This window comes from Heptranchias perlo, chromosome 15 (genome assembly GCF_035084215.1).
Source record: "Heptranchias perlo isolate sHepPer1 chromosome 15, sHepPer1.hap1, whole genome shotgun sequence".
Lineage (NCBI taxonomy): Eukaryota > Metazoa > Chordata > Chondrichthyes > Hexanchiformes > Hexanchidae > Heptranchias > Heptranchias perlo.
Genome location: NC_090339.1, coordinates 30805990 through 30822709, shown reverse-complemented (window position 1 = coordinate 30822709; position 16720 = coordinate 30805990). Strand labels below are relative to the sequence as shown.

The following is a 16720-nucleotide window of genomic DNA, read 5'->3' as shown; positions in this document are numbered from 1 at the left end:
CGGTAACATTAGAATCATTCTTTTGTACAAGTATTAACTCATTATAGTATTGTTGGACGATGAAAGCAGATTAAGCATAAGGAATACATATATATTCCAAGTTACACAAAGATAGAACTTTCATTTTTGTGCTGTAGTGAAGTCTATTTTCTCCACATGATTACTAATTTATTACAAAATCTTAGTCATGCTGAACAAATTCTGAGAGCTGCACAAAATCTGGTTCTCCAACAAGTAGTCAATGCCCTCAGGAGGGGAAGGGAGGGGTGAAACTTGTTAAAAAAAAAGGAAAACTAAACACTATTTGGCCATGTGACAAATGTAAGGGAAGTAAACAGCATTCAAACAGATCAGGACCAATTATAACAGAGGGATTTTAATGAAGATAAATGAAGTTAATGCCTACTTGAAACAGGAATCAGCAAACTACACAGGATGGAATGTCCATTAGCAAGATATAAAAGGATTTGGGTGCAATTATTGATCACTCAAAGGTTTCAATTCACGCTCAGCTGTAAACAAAACTAATCAAAGACTAAGCTATAACTCAGTCTTTCATCTAGAAGTCAAAAGAAGTTATTTTAAGTTTTCATATATGGCAACCTAAAAACCTGACTAACAATTTTTAAAAAGCTGATCGCCCCCAAAAACCTGACAACTCAAAAACAAGTAATTACACTGAAAAAGTGCAATGCGGCCACAGGCTTATAACCAAAGCTATATATCGAAGAAGGAAAAAAAGCATAAGTACTGAGAGCCTGAAGGCATTACTAGGGTGAAGAGATACAAGATTTAATTTCTTGGGGTGGTGGATGGAAAATCTGGGGCATGGCTCCACTCCCTCCAGAAAATCTGGATTTTTCGCACCATTTGTAAATTCCAAAACACTGGAAAATGAAGCAATTGCAATATTTAATCTGAAAAGCACAGGACATTTATTTGCTCAATTTATTGAAAACTATTTTCTGTGAAATTTAGAAATTACTTATTTTTCTTTATGCTTTAAAACTTCTTTCTCTGTAGCAGCAAATGGTCTATTACTGAAAGATTTTTTTTTAAATTGCCCAATAACAAATGGAGGATTCAAATCTGCCTTGACCATTTCTGGGGTGTGGGTAAAATTTACAATAGTACATACTCTTTAAATGCTATCCCCACCCACTTCCCCATGCCTGTTGATACATATGTTTCTAGGGGGTCCAAGAATACGTTTCTCAGAAAAAAAAATTACATCAAAAAATGGTGCATTCTGGTTAATTGTGGACACTTTTATACTTCACTAACTGATAGGTATCTAATTTTTTTTTTTAGAAAGTGACTTGGAGCAGTCTATCACTTTTCCAGAAGCTAAAAAAAAGACACTTTCAGCCCCTCTAATCCCCCAACATTTTAAACACACTACCCATTCTAACCCCTCCTCCTCAGTAGATGGAGACATTCTATCCCATCCAGCAGACTCAGTTCAGAGGCATGTTACTTCCTCCAATCCTCCCAATTCACAGTGGCACTTTCCTTCCTCACCCCAAATCAATACGACACTTTTCTGCCTCCCTCTCAGGTCAAGCTGGAAGCCTTTCTTCCTCCCCCTCCCACCAGAGTTCGAGCTGGCACTCTATCCCCCCAATCTATGCAGGTACTCTCTAGTCCATAAGGGTATTCTGCAGCCCCCTCCCAGCCTGTGTAGAAACTGTTCTCTTCCCTCCTGCCCCCCCCCCCCCACACCAAAAATAAAAATCTATGCTGGTACAGTTTTTTTCCTTCCCTCATCCAAGTCCAACCTGTTACCATTTCCCTCCTCCCCCCACAACTCTCAAATTTGAATTGGCACTCTCTTTTCCCCCCCCCCCCACACCCACACCGCTCCCAGATCTCCCTTCTCAGTTTCCTGTGTTTCTCTTGAGCATCTTGCCTCAAGAACATTGATGCATTAGATGGTGCTAACAAAGATAATGTTGAGACTTGTGGCTCTCATGGAAGACTATCTAAGCTATTGATCACTGCTCCCATGAAGTGACCCCCAACATCAGTCATAAAATTGCTTTTTGCCAGTTTAAACCCATGTCCCATTGTCCTGGCTGAACTACTTTAAAAGAAGCTAAATATCCTTAATAGGAACAAAATTAGCAGTTAACGGTAGACTTAAGCTAAAATGATCCAAATCAGAAATGACTGCTCCTATGCTAATTCTGATTCAAAAAAGCAAATTTGTTCTGACTATGCTCCCAATACAATATGGTGATTTCCTGAAGTCTTACTGTGGAACAGAATTGAAGTTCTCCATTTTCTGACCATTTCCCCTCCCCTCCCTCCTGAAGGCATCGACTTGTGCTGCCATACAGTTCATAAGTGCAGCGGCCCTCTGGTACCTTCATGAGACGATTCTTCTTCATACGTGAGCTTACACTAACTGTGGGCATATTATTCTACATCTGGGCATAGCATAACCAAGCCCAACCCTGTCCTTGATCAACATCCACCAGCAGGATGTACATTTTTATTTTTTAAACTGGACAATGACACAGCAGGAACAGAGTGTAGGGATAAACGGGTCATTACAGAGAGTAGGGATAAACAAGTCATTACAGAGAGTAGGGATAAACAGGTCATTTTCAGGTTGGCAGGCTGTAACTAGCAGGGTGCCACAAGGATCAGTGCTTGGGCCACAGCTATTTACAATCTATATTAATGACTTAGGTGAAGGGACCAAGTGTAATGTTGCATCCAAGTTTGCTGACAATACAAAGCTAGATGGGAAAGTAAGCTGTGAGGGGGACATGAGTCTGCAAAGGGATATAGACAGGTTAGGCGAGTGGGCAAGAAGGTGGCAGATGGAGTATAATGTGGGGAAATGTGAGGTTATTCATTTTGGTAGGAAGAATAGAAATGCAGAATATTTTTTAAATGGTGAGAAACTATTAAATGTTGGTGTTTAGAGAGACTTGGGTGTCCTCGTACAAGAAACACAAAGTTAGCACGCAGGTACAGCAAGTAATTAAGGCAGCAAAAGGAATGTTGGCCTTTATTGCAAGGGGGTTGAATGGCAAGGGCAAGGAAGTCTTGCTAAAATTACACAGGGCTTTGGTGAGACCACACCTGGAGTACTGTGTACAGTTTTGGTCTCCTTATCTAAGGAAGGATACACTTGCCTTACAGGCTGTTCAATGAAGGTTCACTAGACTGATTCCTGGAATGAGAGGGTTGTCCTTTGAGGGGAGATAAAGTAAAACGGGCCTATATTCTCTGGAGTTTAGAAGTATGAGAGGTGATCTCTTAGAAACATAAGATTCTGAGGGGGCTTGACAGGGTAGAGGCTGAGAGGTTGTTTCCCCTGGCTGGAGAGTCTAGAAGTAGGGGTCGGCCATTTGAGACTGAGACGAGGAGGAATTTCTTCAGAGAGTTGTGAATCTTTGGAATTCTCTACCCCAAAGGGCTGTGGATGTTGAGTCATTGAGTATATTCAAGGCTGAGATAGATAGATTTTTGGGGTCATGGGGAATCAAGGGATACGGGGATCGGGCAGGAAAGTGGAGTTAAGGTCGAAGACCAGCCATGATCTTATTGAATGGCAGAGCAGGCTCGAGGGGCCATGTGGCCAAGTCCTTCTCCTAATTCTTGTGTTGTTATGAATCCTGCTAGCACTGTTACACCAGCTAAAATCAGGTACCACCACAAACCTTTATAATCTGGAAGGCTCATTACCACACTATACAGTGCATTTACATACTGTGTCATCAGAAGAGCCCAGATTTATGGTGGTGATAATATTTCCCTTCTGTACTAGTAATTTGGCTAATTTAAGAAAGCTTCTTTCATGTCCCGAAAACTTCACAATCAATGAATTGCTTTTGAAGTGTAAAAGTCTGTTATGTAGGCATTTGTGGCACAGCAAGGTCTCACAAACAACAAAAATAACCAGTTAATCTGTTTTGGCAATGTTGATTGAGGGAGGGACGTTGGCCAGGACACTGGGAAAACTCACTACTCTTCTTTGAAAAGCATCATGGCATCTTGTACCACCACCCGAGCAGGTAAATGGTGCCTCAGTTTAACATCTCATTCTAAAGACAGCACCTCTAACAATGCAGGTCTCCCTAAATTGTGTGCTCAAGTCGTAGAACCTACAACCTTCTGACTCAAGGGGTGAGAGTACCCATTACCAAGGAAAAGTTTAAGGAACAAAAAAAGAACTTGTTCAAAGTGAAATCCATTCTTAACAGAATTTAGGGAATGAGGCCGGGGTGGGGGGAAGGAAGAGAGAGAAAGTAGTCTGCAAAAAACAAACCAGCAATAAGGCAGACCTAGTCCAAATATGTAGAGGCATTTTAATGAATTTATAAAATGTAAGCTAACACACAGCATTTATAGTTTTAAATTGAATTGGGGAGGGGGGGGGGTGGGGGGGGGGTGGGGGGGGGGGGGGGAGAAGAACAGAGAATTTTCAAGGATTATTTTGTAAAAATAATGCTTGGAAAACCACAAGCACAATGAATTGACTTTTTTGCTACACACTGCTGGTGTCAATAAACGTTAATGTGCCAGATCTCAATCATGCAAAACAGCTGTCTAACATGCAAACTTTCCCATCCTCCCTCCAAACACACAATTACCAGAAGCCAAAGTTCACAATTTGTACCACTGACTATGCTGCCCCTTCAACTGTATAAAATATATACATGTACAGAAGCTCTTTTTACTTCTATGAATTAATGCTTCACTGAGCAGGCAAAATAATGTTAAATAAATGACAAGTTTGATGGAAGGGTACCATTTTAGAGCCATTGCACTGTCGGCCACCCATGCAATTAAAATAAACTGCCGCTGTGTAAAAAAGCCTATCCATAATTAACTGCATTATTTCTGCTTCATGCAGACATTCTCTCAAAGTATGAGTAACTGTGGCCCACAGCAAGAAGCAATTTACTGAAGCAGGTCACACAAAATGGAAGGTCAGCAATAAAAAAAGCTCCAACCACCAAGTTCAATTTGCTTCAAAAAGAAACCTACTTGCTAACATTTTCCAGAAAAGGGTTGTTTATTCCACCAACGAACCACCACCACAAATGAATATTAAACAAAGGAAAGAAGAAACCTATAGACTTTGAGAAAAATATGTTACTGCACAGGAGGGGGAAAAAATACAAAAATGGTTGATAGGAGAAACTGGGCGAATCGCCCGGCCATTGTAAATTAATGGATTGAAAATCAGGCAGGTTCTATAACAGCCAGGCGATCTGCTCCATCTGATTACTGCCCCAGGTAAAGTAAAAAATCTACCCCAGTGAGAAGGGAAACCAAGCAGGAATAGGTATCAAAAAGAACAGGATAAAATGGGATAAGAAGACATCATAATTGGAGAGAAATGACAGAAAAAAAAATGGACTATTCCTCTAGAAATCTTGATCAGAATAAACAACTGCAAAAAAAGTCTAGGAGAAATTGTGAAGCACACATTACCCATTTTACCACCCTCCCAGCGCTTGTGCCAGTAAGTCACCAGTTCCAATTTCTTGGCTTGCCTAGGGTGGCAGGTGTTCACACGGATGACTGACTGAGAGAAAGTCACTTCCAATCAGCAGAAGCATTTCATCAGCATTGAGATTCTTGCAAAGTCAACTAAGTTATTAATTGTAGTCTATTCTGTTTAAATTCAAAGGATAGCATTTAAAATTAGTCTTTTCTATAAAAAAAATTAAAATATTTAATTTCTTCCTCCCTTCCATGTGATGATCCCCAAATCTTGAGCCACATTTAATTTTCAAAGAGGCTTAGTAAAATTGGAGAATAGATTTGAACAAATTCCTAATAATTTAGAAAGTTTCCAAGCTCGGTGAAAAACCCCTATCATATTCAGTGCCATAGTTAAACTCATCAGTTCAATCAGTAGATGTGCCTTTGACTTGTTTAGAGTAGAATGTGCTAAGCTGTTACAAACCCCTGATCTGTGCAAATGTGCCTCCTGTTACAAAGAGAAAAAAGGAAGTTCCACTAATATTTAACCAGCGCAGATCGGGAGACAGTTTGAACGGAGTATCTCCTAGTTATAAGCCTACAAATAACAGAATGGTGCAACATTAAAAACATGCATATTAAAAATATTGTCCAGGATTAAAATGAATGATACATAAGGATAGAGCAAAGAAGATTTCCCCCACCCCCACCTTTTCTGATGATTCTTCTATTTGAGAACAAAAGACATATTTGTATCTTTATGCACTCCAAATAATGTTTTGTGAGGGGGAAGGGTAGAGGGGCAGGCCAAGGAAGATTTAGGAAAACCATTTGTATAGAAACACACAAAGGTCATCAGTGGTTAGAGATTGTAATCAATCAATTTAGAGCAATTGTAAATTTGTAATTTTATTTAAATTAGGAAAAAGCAACATGAAAGGCCAAGGCCTATAACACAGGACACCAAAGGTGAAGAGTCGAAGAGAAGATGAGATAAATCAATCAGGAAGTAGCAATTAGTCATGCCAACCTTGGGTTTTTAAAACCCCAAGATTTAGGAGGAAGGAATAGCTGAGCGATGCAAGAGTTCCACAATTTTTGAGGCACCTGGAAAAAAGTTAGAGTAGGAAACTGTACAATGAGTCTTGATTTCGACAAAGAGAAAATGCAGGGTGGAGGAAGAGCATGCAAGACCATCATGGGCATGCCGGCGGGTGGAGAGCGGGGGTGGATTTTCGGGTGCGAAACCCAGGAGAAGTCGGTGGGTCTCAATGTGGCCAATTGATGCCTCTTCCAGGTTTCATGCCCGGCAGAGAGGAGCTGCACATCTGAGAGGGGAATTGGGGGGTTGGGGGTGGGGGGGGGGGGGGGGCGTGAGAGAGCGAGAGCACCCTCATCGGCCACTGGGAGAGAGATGGAGGATGGGGGGTTTCCAGGAGACATCGGAGATTGGAGGGGGGGTGGCCCAGGCAGCATCGGTTTTAAGGTACGTTTGTTAACTTTTTTTTTTAAAATGGAAAATGTCATTTTATTTACTGTATTTTTCATTGATCCAGCCTCTCCCGCCTGCTTTCACAGGCGTGAATCAGAAGCGATGGGAAAACTGCCCAGGTAAGGTTAAAATCTTTACATTTTATGTATTGGACACTTTTTTTTTAAAAAGTACCTCATTGAGGTACATTGCCCCTTTAAGTATCAGCCTGCCGGATTTAAGTGGAAGCGGGACTTCCTGGTGACTGCTGTGCGCACGCACACAGATTTGCCGAGTCTAACACAAAAATGGGTAGGTTCTAGCCGGGATGTCTGCCCGCTCACAAAAACATAGATTTGTCTGCAACCCCCCCACCCCACTGGATCTTGGGGGCTAAAATTGAGCCCCATATTTCTGCAATTGAATTGGTACAGGCGAGAGCGTTAGCTTTGGGAACATTGGTGTACAGCCTCATGTGCAATATTGGCAATACTGGAGAATAATGACAGGAGTAGGACAGAACATGCAGTTTGGTCCCATGGGAATTGGCTCCCACAGTTACTATAAAACCCCAACAATTTGGGTTAATTAATGCAATTGGCAAGATATTCCTGTCTTCAGTTAAAATGATACCAATTTAACCCAATTAAAATGCCCCCCAGCTTACAGTTGAAAACAATGAATAATATAACTCTTCCATTATTGCTGCTTCGGTTGAAGTTAAAGAAAGTTGCAACTCTAAGGTCAGTTAAATAAGAAGATCCCAACTACGAAACAAAAACTAAGCAGTACTAGATGATCAGGAACACAATATTTTTTACAAGTCCCAGAACAGTACATTGTACAATGTAAGTTCTGGTACATAATGTAAATTACAAGTTTTAACTGGAACAGACTCCAAGTTCTTCAAACTAAAACATAAACATTAATGCAGTTACCTTTCTCAGATATCAAAAGACTCACTAACACACGACCACACAGAAACAGCCAAAACCCTGAAGATTTAGATGCCGCAGTTCCCAGTCTAGTCCACGTAGCTTACTGTATAATTACTTAAAGAAAGGATTCAATATAAAGAATGGCTACTGCAGCCTCAACAGCACTGAACTATTATGTGGGATTACATACAAGATCGTCTGTTTCGAAACAGTCAGCACATTTCCTGCCTTGGCTTCCCCTCCCATCCCTGCACTGTCACCTCGTGTTTGCCCCAAGGTTCCTCCTTTAGCCCTCTGTACCTCGTCTACAAGCTGTACTTTATGACATCATCCACAAGGCGAAATAAATTTCCATATGTATGCCGAAAACACCCAGCTCTATCCCTCTGCCAGCACCCTTGACTCCATAGCCATCACTGCACTCTCACATGGAAGTTGCTTTCTAATATAGCAATGTCAAGACTGAAACTATTCCATTCAGCTATCACCAAAAATTTTGCATCCTAATCAGATTCCATCTTCCTTCAGAGCTGCTCGCTCAGGCTGAACCTGATGGCGCATAACCAGGGTGTTTTGTTTAACCCAGGTGAGCTTCAAATCACATATCCAAATCACCAAGATGACTATATTACAGCCACCATTAAAACTGCCTATTTACACCTCCAAACCATTGTGAAAACCCTCCTTCTCCTTCTTCCCACACCACCCCCACCACTCCACTTCAATCCCCTGCAGGTTTTGCTACTCAAACACTCTTAATTGCAGGCTCCTGAATTGTACCCTACATAAATCTCATCCGTTTCCTATCCTGCACCAAGCCCTCATCCCTAGCACTGCTAGTCACCAACCTCCACTGGCTTTCTATCCCCCAAAGCATCAAGTTGAAAATCCTTGTCTCATCTACAGATTTCTCCACAGCTTTATCTCACTGACCTCCAAACTCCTGCAGCCCTACAGGCAGGGGTGTGCACTCAACTTTTTTGACTGTGGCCTCCTCTACGATCCCAGACTCTGCTCCACCTTTGGTCACAGAGCCCTCTGATATCTTAGCCTCACACTCTGCAATGTTCTCCCTAATCTATTCTGCACTGCTACACTCCTTAAAAAAATTTACCTCTTCAACCATACTTTGTCAACTTCCCCCAGCTGTTTTTAGTGTCAGATTTCACCTGTGAAGCACTTTAGGGCATTTTATTACATTAAATGCAGTCCAATACAAATTGTAGGAACCCCAACAACATTTTTAATCTCTTCCATTTCCTCCCCTCCTCTCCTCTTGTGGTAGAATTCCACCAGCATTCATAGCCCTCCTGTATTTCATCCAAGTGCCTATTATATATGAGCCTCGACCATGAGAGTCAGCAGGCTATTCAACTGCTGGAGGAACATCACAAGAGAGCCCGATCCTGTCATCTCCCAAAAATCACATATAAGCACTTTTCATCAGGAACCACAAGATAGTGCTCTGAAGTGGGAATCCTGGCTGATTTCCTTTACAATTGTACTAACTCAGCTCAAACCAGGAATCAAATCTGTAACCTCCATATAGACAGATGTTACATTATATCAGACTGTGCCTTTACCCACTTGGTCATTGGTTAAGCTACATGTTGCCATTTATAATTCAAATTTTAATCATTCAAACTTGGGGTATAACAGCTGAGTTTGATCCTGCCTTCACCTGAAATATATAAAAAGCACTTTCCAGTAGGGTAACTGAACTATCAAGAGAGTGAAAACTCTGGTTGATTTTCTCCTTTATCTGGCAGACACAAAGGCTAAATCATACCAAACCGGTTATCACTTCAGCTGAGATCAGCTAACTCAGCACAAACTGGGAATTAACTTTGGACCTTCCGACATGAATGCAAATTCTTTTTTGGTTTCTTTCCTGGTTTGCATGACTAAGTACTACACCACACATAATGCACTTACTAACTAAGCCATTAGAGCAATTTATTTTGTACTTCTATTTCTCACAATTAATTATTTAAATATTTTTCAAGATAGGTCAGACTTTGGAATTTATAAAGTTAGGGTTCTTTAATGCTTAATTTAAATTGTCTGAGTAATGTTCAATTTGTGTAAAAAAAAGCTACAGACGGAGTATAGGTCAGTGCCAAACAATTAAATTACCCCACGTGGTGGATTAAGTGCCTGCATTCAAGTTTTTGAGGACATGTAAAGAGCCACCCCTTCTTGCCGCACCTATTCTATATCTCACAGGAAATTAAAACATGGCAACACCTTCACATACATTTGAATTAAATGAATGAATTATGCACCTAGTAATCACCAAAAATCTGTTGGATCTTTCTGCTGAATGACCAGCTCCATCTTCATTAATTTAAAGCTGCCTGGTGTAGTCATATACTGAGTGCAGCACTTACAAATTCACCCAAATACAAGCAGAACAGAGTTGTATAATTCATCAGTTCTTTATACAATTAGTACTAGCTTTACAAATACATGAATTGTACTCGGTAGAATTCAAATTACAAATTTTCTTGCAAGTATTATCATGGGTCAGGTACAATGTAGAATTATTACTACAAAGCTGCTAGACTCTTTAATCCCTCTCCGCTCTACCCCCTCCCCCACCACCGAAAAAAGCTTTATGCCTTCTCTTTGAGCTTGCCCATATAGTGCCAAAGTGCATCTTAAAATGGACTGAGGAACCATTCTACTGGGTACTGGGCTAAAACTGTCGAACTACAGGAGGGCCTTTATTACTACAAAGCTTTCAATCCTGAACCCAGGTTATCAGAGATAGGACAATACATAAATATGCTAAAGTAGTCTGGCAAACTATGAATTGAAGGTTAACTCCGTTCTCTGAAATTTACCTTTTCTCCTTTGCTGTGTAATGAAAATATTATGAAGTAATGAATACAAGTCAAAATTTACATTTCTTCTTTCCTACCTATTTCCATCTCCACAAATGCAGCTTCGTCTGGTTCAGCACGTGGGAGCACACCAGGGTCGCTGAAACTGGTTCGCAGTAGCATGGCCATCACAAAGATGAAGAGGACAATTGCAAACACTGGAATTGCAGGGGAAAGATGAATAGCCAAGTAAGGACACCTGAGGAGGGCAAATATAAGGGAAAGGGGTTAGAGAGGTCATTAAATATTCAGGAGCAGATTACACCGGTATTGGAAGGAATCAATGGTGGCTTAACAACTCCTCTGCTTTCCCCTCCCCTTTAAAAATAACATACACAAATTGATCTATCCACATTATAAATTGGAGGCAGGGTAAAAATGCTTATGTTCAAGTTTTATTGCTAAACTACATAGTAATAGGTGTGTGCATGTGCATGAAGAATGATCTGCTTTAGAGCAGTAACTGTGGGTTATTGACACAATCTCTGATTTTAAGTCAGAGTAGCATGCATCATCTTCACATTGGGTTCGGCACTATTCAATGTACAGCCTACTAAAAATCAGACAACTCGAATGTGATTCCTGTGATCAACATCCCACATACAATGCAATCAATAATGGATTCACACTCAGAAAACCCTATCTCCTCTGAGGATTAAAATAGTGTGTGGAGATGGCGTGGGATTCAAGTCAGAAAGTAATTGCAATTGGCAGTTAGTTCCCACAAAGGTAGCAAGAAATAGAAGAGTCATGGGCTAAGAGTACAGAAGTAAACAAAAAGCTGGTGATGGAAAAATTTCTATTTTTATGGTTCCATTTTAAATGTCATGACAAATCTTTGCCCTTCCATAACCCTCACCTCCCTGTGAGGATTCCTGCTCATTTACATCCTCTTAATTGACACTTGATGTCCATTTGCAACTGTTGCTGTACTCTTAATTATCCTCTGTCACAGTCACTCAATAAACTGATTGTGAAATGCAGTATCACAATCTCATACAAAAAATAACTTGCCCATTAATGATCCAAAGTATGGTGAAAAAAACCACACATCTCCAGGTGCATTAACAGACTTCAACTTTGAGCAGATCGAGCGGCTATGCTGATCTTCGAATTTCAGAGTGCTGCCACAATGGACAGAAATGCAATGGTTGTCAGGAACATAAGGACAGGACTTGGTCCCCACCTTAAAACCATGCACATCAGAATAATTGGAACTTCACAAGTCCCTTTGTAGCCAGGACAGTACCCTGATGGTCTACCAAGCTATTTGAGTGGGATGTTTCTTTGTCTACTTCGTTATCATAGAATCACAGAATTCTAACAGCATGGAAGGCGGCCATTCGGCTCATTGAGTCCGTGCCGGCTCTCTGCATGAGCGATCCAGCTAGTCCCACTCCCACACCCCATCCCTGTGGCCCTAAATTTTTTTTTCCCTTCAAATACTTATCCAATTCCCTTTTGAAAGCCACGATTGAATCTGCCTCCACCACCCCCTCAGGCAGTGCATTCCAGATCATAAATCATTCGCAGTGTAAAAAAGTTTATCCTCATGTCATCTTTGGTTCTTTGGCCAATCACCTTAAATCTATGTCCTCTGGTTCTTGACCCTTCCGCCAATGGGAACAGTTTCTATCCATCTCGACCCTTCGTGATTTTGAATACCTCTATCAAATCTCCTCTCAACCTTCTCTGTTCCAAGGAGAACAACCCCAGCTTCTTTAGTCTATCCATGTAACTAAAGTCCCTCATCCCTGGAATCATTCTAGTAAATCTCTTCTGCACCCTCTCCAAGGCCTAAAGTGCAGTGCCCAGAACTGCACACAATACTTCAGGTGTGGCCAAACCCAGTTTTTTTTTAATAAAGGTTCACCATAACCTCCTTGCTTTTGTACTCAATGCCTCTATTTATAAAGCCCAGGATCCTGGATGCTTTCTTAACTGCTTTCTCAACCTGCCCTGCCAGCTTCAACGATTCGTGCACATATACCCCCAGATCTCTCTGTTCCTGCACGCCTTTTAGAATTGTACCCTTCAGTTTATATTGCCCCTCCTCATTCTTCCTATCAAAATGCATCACTTCACACTTCTGTTAAATTTCATCTGCCACATGTCCGCCCATTCCACCAGCCTGCCTATGTCCTCTTGAAGTCATAAGGGCATAAGAAATAGGAGCAGGAGTAGGCCATACGGTCCCTCGAGCCTGCTCCGCCATTCAATCAGATATCATAGCTGATCTTCGACCTCAACTCCACTTTCCTACCCAATCCCCATATCGCTCGATTCCCCTACAGTCCAAAAATCTATCCATCTCAGCCTTGAATATATTCAATGACTCAGCATCCACAGCCCTCTGGGGTAGAGAATTCCAAAGATTCACAACCCTCTGCGTGAAGAAATTCCTCCTCATCTCAGTCTTGAATGGTCGACCCCTTATCCCCCTAGTTCTACGCTGCCAAGCCCCCTCAATCTTATATGTTTCAATGAGATCACCTCTCATTCTTCGAAACTCCAGAGAGTATAGGCCCATTCTACTCAACCTCTCTTCATAGGACAACCCTCATCCCAGGAATTAATCTAGTGAACCTTCACTGCATCACTTCCAAGGCAAGTATTCCTTAGATAAGGAGACCAAAACTGTACGCAGTACTCCAGGGTGAGATCTCACTAAAGTCCTGTTCAACTGTAGTAAGACTTCCTTACTCTTGTACTCCAACCCCCTTGCAACAAAAAGGGGGTTGGAGTACAGTATCACTATCCTCCTCACCGTTCACTACCCTTCCAAGTTTTGTGTCATCTGCAAATTTTGAAATTGTGCCCTGTGCACTCAAGTCTAAGTCATTAATATATCAAGAAAAGTAGTGTTCCTAGTACCAACCCCTGGGGAACACCACTCTATACCTCCCTCCAGTCCGAAAAACAACTGTTCATCACTACTCTGATTCCTGTTACATAGCCAATGTCATATCCATGCTGCCACTGCCCCTTTTATCCCTTGGGCTTCAACTTCATTGAGCAGCCTATTATGCCGCACTTTATCAAATGCCTTTTGAAAGTCCACATACGCATTGCCTTCATCGACCCTCTCTCTTACCTGAAACAACTCAATGAAGTTAGTTAAACACAATTTGCCTTTAACAAATCCGTGCTGGCTTTCCTTAATTAATCCACACTTGTTCCAGCAATTGTTGATAATCCGGGACAAAAAATTGTTCCTAAAAGTTTCCCCACTACTGAGGTTAAACTGACTGGCCTGTAGTTGCTGGATTTATCCTTACACCCTTTTTTTGAACAAGGGTGTAACATTTGCAATTCTCCAGTCCTCTAGCACCACCCCTGTATCTAAGGATGATGGGAAGATTAAGGCCAGCGCCTCCGCAATTTCCACCCTTACTTCCCTATTGTTGCCCTTATCACAAAAATTCCTTGTAAGATCCAAGAAAACGACATTCTGATAACTTTCTGCAAGATAGAGAGATCTGGTTTTGTGACCTTTGACCCCTCAATTGCTCTTTAGACTCAATCAGATGTAGCAGTTGACTTTAAGAAGTTGGCACTTGAGAGTATGGCTCTCCAGAGCATCAGCTTATCAAAGCATGCTTTCCAAAATGATCAGCAACTATATTTCTTGCATCTGAAAAGCATTGTCTTGATTATAGCTGGTGCTGAAACCAAAGTAACAGGGTTGTGTATGTGATATCGCAGCAATTTCTCCTTACAAATACCAGCAAACCAAGGTCTCAATCCTAGACAACGCTGCTATTTCTGCTTGTTGACCTTGGGCTAGGTTGCAAATTCTGGTTGGAGGTATTCTTGGAGGTTTGATCATGTGATGTTGACCATGTGACACCTGACCACATGACATCGGCAAACGTTATTGCATTTACCTTATAAAAGGTTGGTCCCCTATAGTGGAGTATCTTCACTCGTGGTTTTGGGCCAGTAACTGTTGTGCGAGAAGTTCAGAGAATCAGGAAGCCAAACACAAGCAGGAAAAAGGGAAACAGAGGGCAGGGAAGTAGGGAAACCGAAGGTGGGGGAGTGGTTCATGGGGGGAACCAAGGGTGGGAGGAACTTTGATTCCACCAGTAACTAATAGCAACACAGACATTGCACTGCTAACTAATACTGGTAACACTTAGATTCCCCTTATAACCAACAGTAACACAATAACTCATGATAGTCTATATGTAACTGGTAGTAATTGGTGATATCCTACCTGTAACTAGTAGTAATCCTATAACCTGCTAATATTCACTCAAACTACAGTCAGAATCTCCCTGCATTGTACAAGGTGCAATTCAAGTCTCTGATCAATGCCACTGTTAATAGGCCCAATCTCTCTCCTTAAACTCTGGTTTGGACTCAGATTCTGTGTGAAGATGACAACTCTGCACTGGTAGCCTCAGTCAGAGCCTACCTGTATTCGGACTTCACACATCAAAACCGGCCGGCACAGACAGACTTGAACAAAAAGAGAAATCACACACAGGGCGCCCTTTACAGGCTGCTCATCTAATGCGCCACTCGACTCACCATGTTGCTGCTCCTGCTCATGGCTCTCTAGAAAGTACTGGTCCCATGCTCATCCCATCCCCCAGTCTGTCTCTCCTCCTCTACCCACACGCCGCCCCCCCCCCCCCCCCACCCACCACTCAAGCCCCAATTATCTCGGACCCCCAGTGTCTCATTCTTCCCCCTGAAACACTTACCCTGCGCCTCCAACTCTCCAGCGCCACCGCCCCCTCCCACCGCCCACACACTATTGTGCCCAACACACGAGCCCGTCCCGACTCTCTGCAATGGTTGTGGGAGTCGGGGAGGGGGTGGGGGGGGGGGGGGGGGGTGATGGCACGGAGCATGGGGAGCCACTGCTTCGGTGGAAATTTAAAGTGCAAATTCTCCCCGGCCGCAAGCAACATCGCTCAGATCCATGCCCCATTCCAGGTTACTCCTGGGCAAAGGCAGTTGGGAATATCCAGAGTCCACACTGAAGGGCTCCTGTAAAGTCAAACCTTTCATTCAACAGTGAACTCCCACCTGGATTTGAATCTAGTTCAGTACAATGCATGGTCAGAGCTATGTGTACCTACAGGTTTGTGTTATCTACATTTTAACATTTAAAACTCTTACTTTGCTAGCCCTCATCAAACACTGTACAGGACATTTGGCTTTGAGACCAGCCATATCTTTCTGTCAGGAAGAGAAGGGTGTTTTCATTATCAATGGTTCCCAGTGAAAACTGTGCCTCGCAGCTTCATTTATGATCTTCCATTTCAAGTTTCTTCAATTGGAGAAGCACCAGATATTGATGTGCACATATTTCTATGTAATTGGAAACAAAAGTTCATACTAATCTAGGCAACTGGAAAACCATCACTAAACAGCAGGTAGAAAGCACCTTTTGTTAATCCCCAGCAGGCCAACACTCACTTGAGACGCAACGTAACTTCTGCTAGTTAAAGAATGAAGATTGTGGTTTAGGAAGAGGCCTTGCACACAGCAACGAGAGAAGATCAGCTAACGAAAATGACAAAACAAAGACTGATTTCTTGCAGTGACGGAGTCCCTATGGGATGAAGACAATATTGGAAGTTTATATGGAGGCTGAGATTGATTGCTCTCAATGAACAAGGAAGACTATTCCTACAGTAAATAATCTAACACTACTCCCCTGGAAATGTTGCATTTTTAGAAAAGATTTCTTTACCCTGAAACACTGTCACTGATGTTTAATTGCAAGTCATTTTTAATTTGTAGAAATGTCAAAGTCACAAGTTTCTGGTGACTGTCCAGCTCATTTCTGATACAATAAATGTTGTTCAACTTGAAAATCAACATTGTGTAATTTAGATCACTGTGGCCTAAACTGTATCCCTGTTGACAAATAACCATTTGCAATTAATAGTTCCTTCTCCCATGTTTTCTTTAAAACTAAAGCTGTAGGTGGTGAATGGGAATGACTTGATATGCAAAAT

The 16720-nt window shown here is 41.8% G+C and overlaps 1 protein-coding gene across 1 annotated transcript in view; it reads right to left on the bottom strand.

Moving 5' to 3' along the window:
- The window catches only part of zdhhc9 (zinc finger DHHC-type palmitoyltransferase 9), an 82803-nt gene that overhangs the window by 28681 nt on the left and 37402 nt on the right, over window positions 1–16720 (bottom strand). The window contains exon 2 of the mRNA XM_067997005.1: window positions 10781–10941. Coding sequence (XP_067853106.1) covers window positions 10781–10941 — 161 coding nt within the window. The remainder of the gene's footprint in view (window positions 1–10780; window positions 10942–16720) is intronic.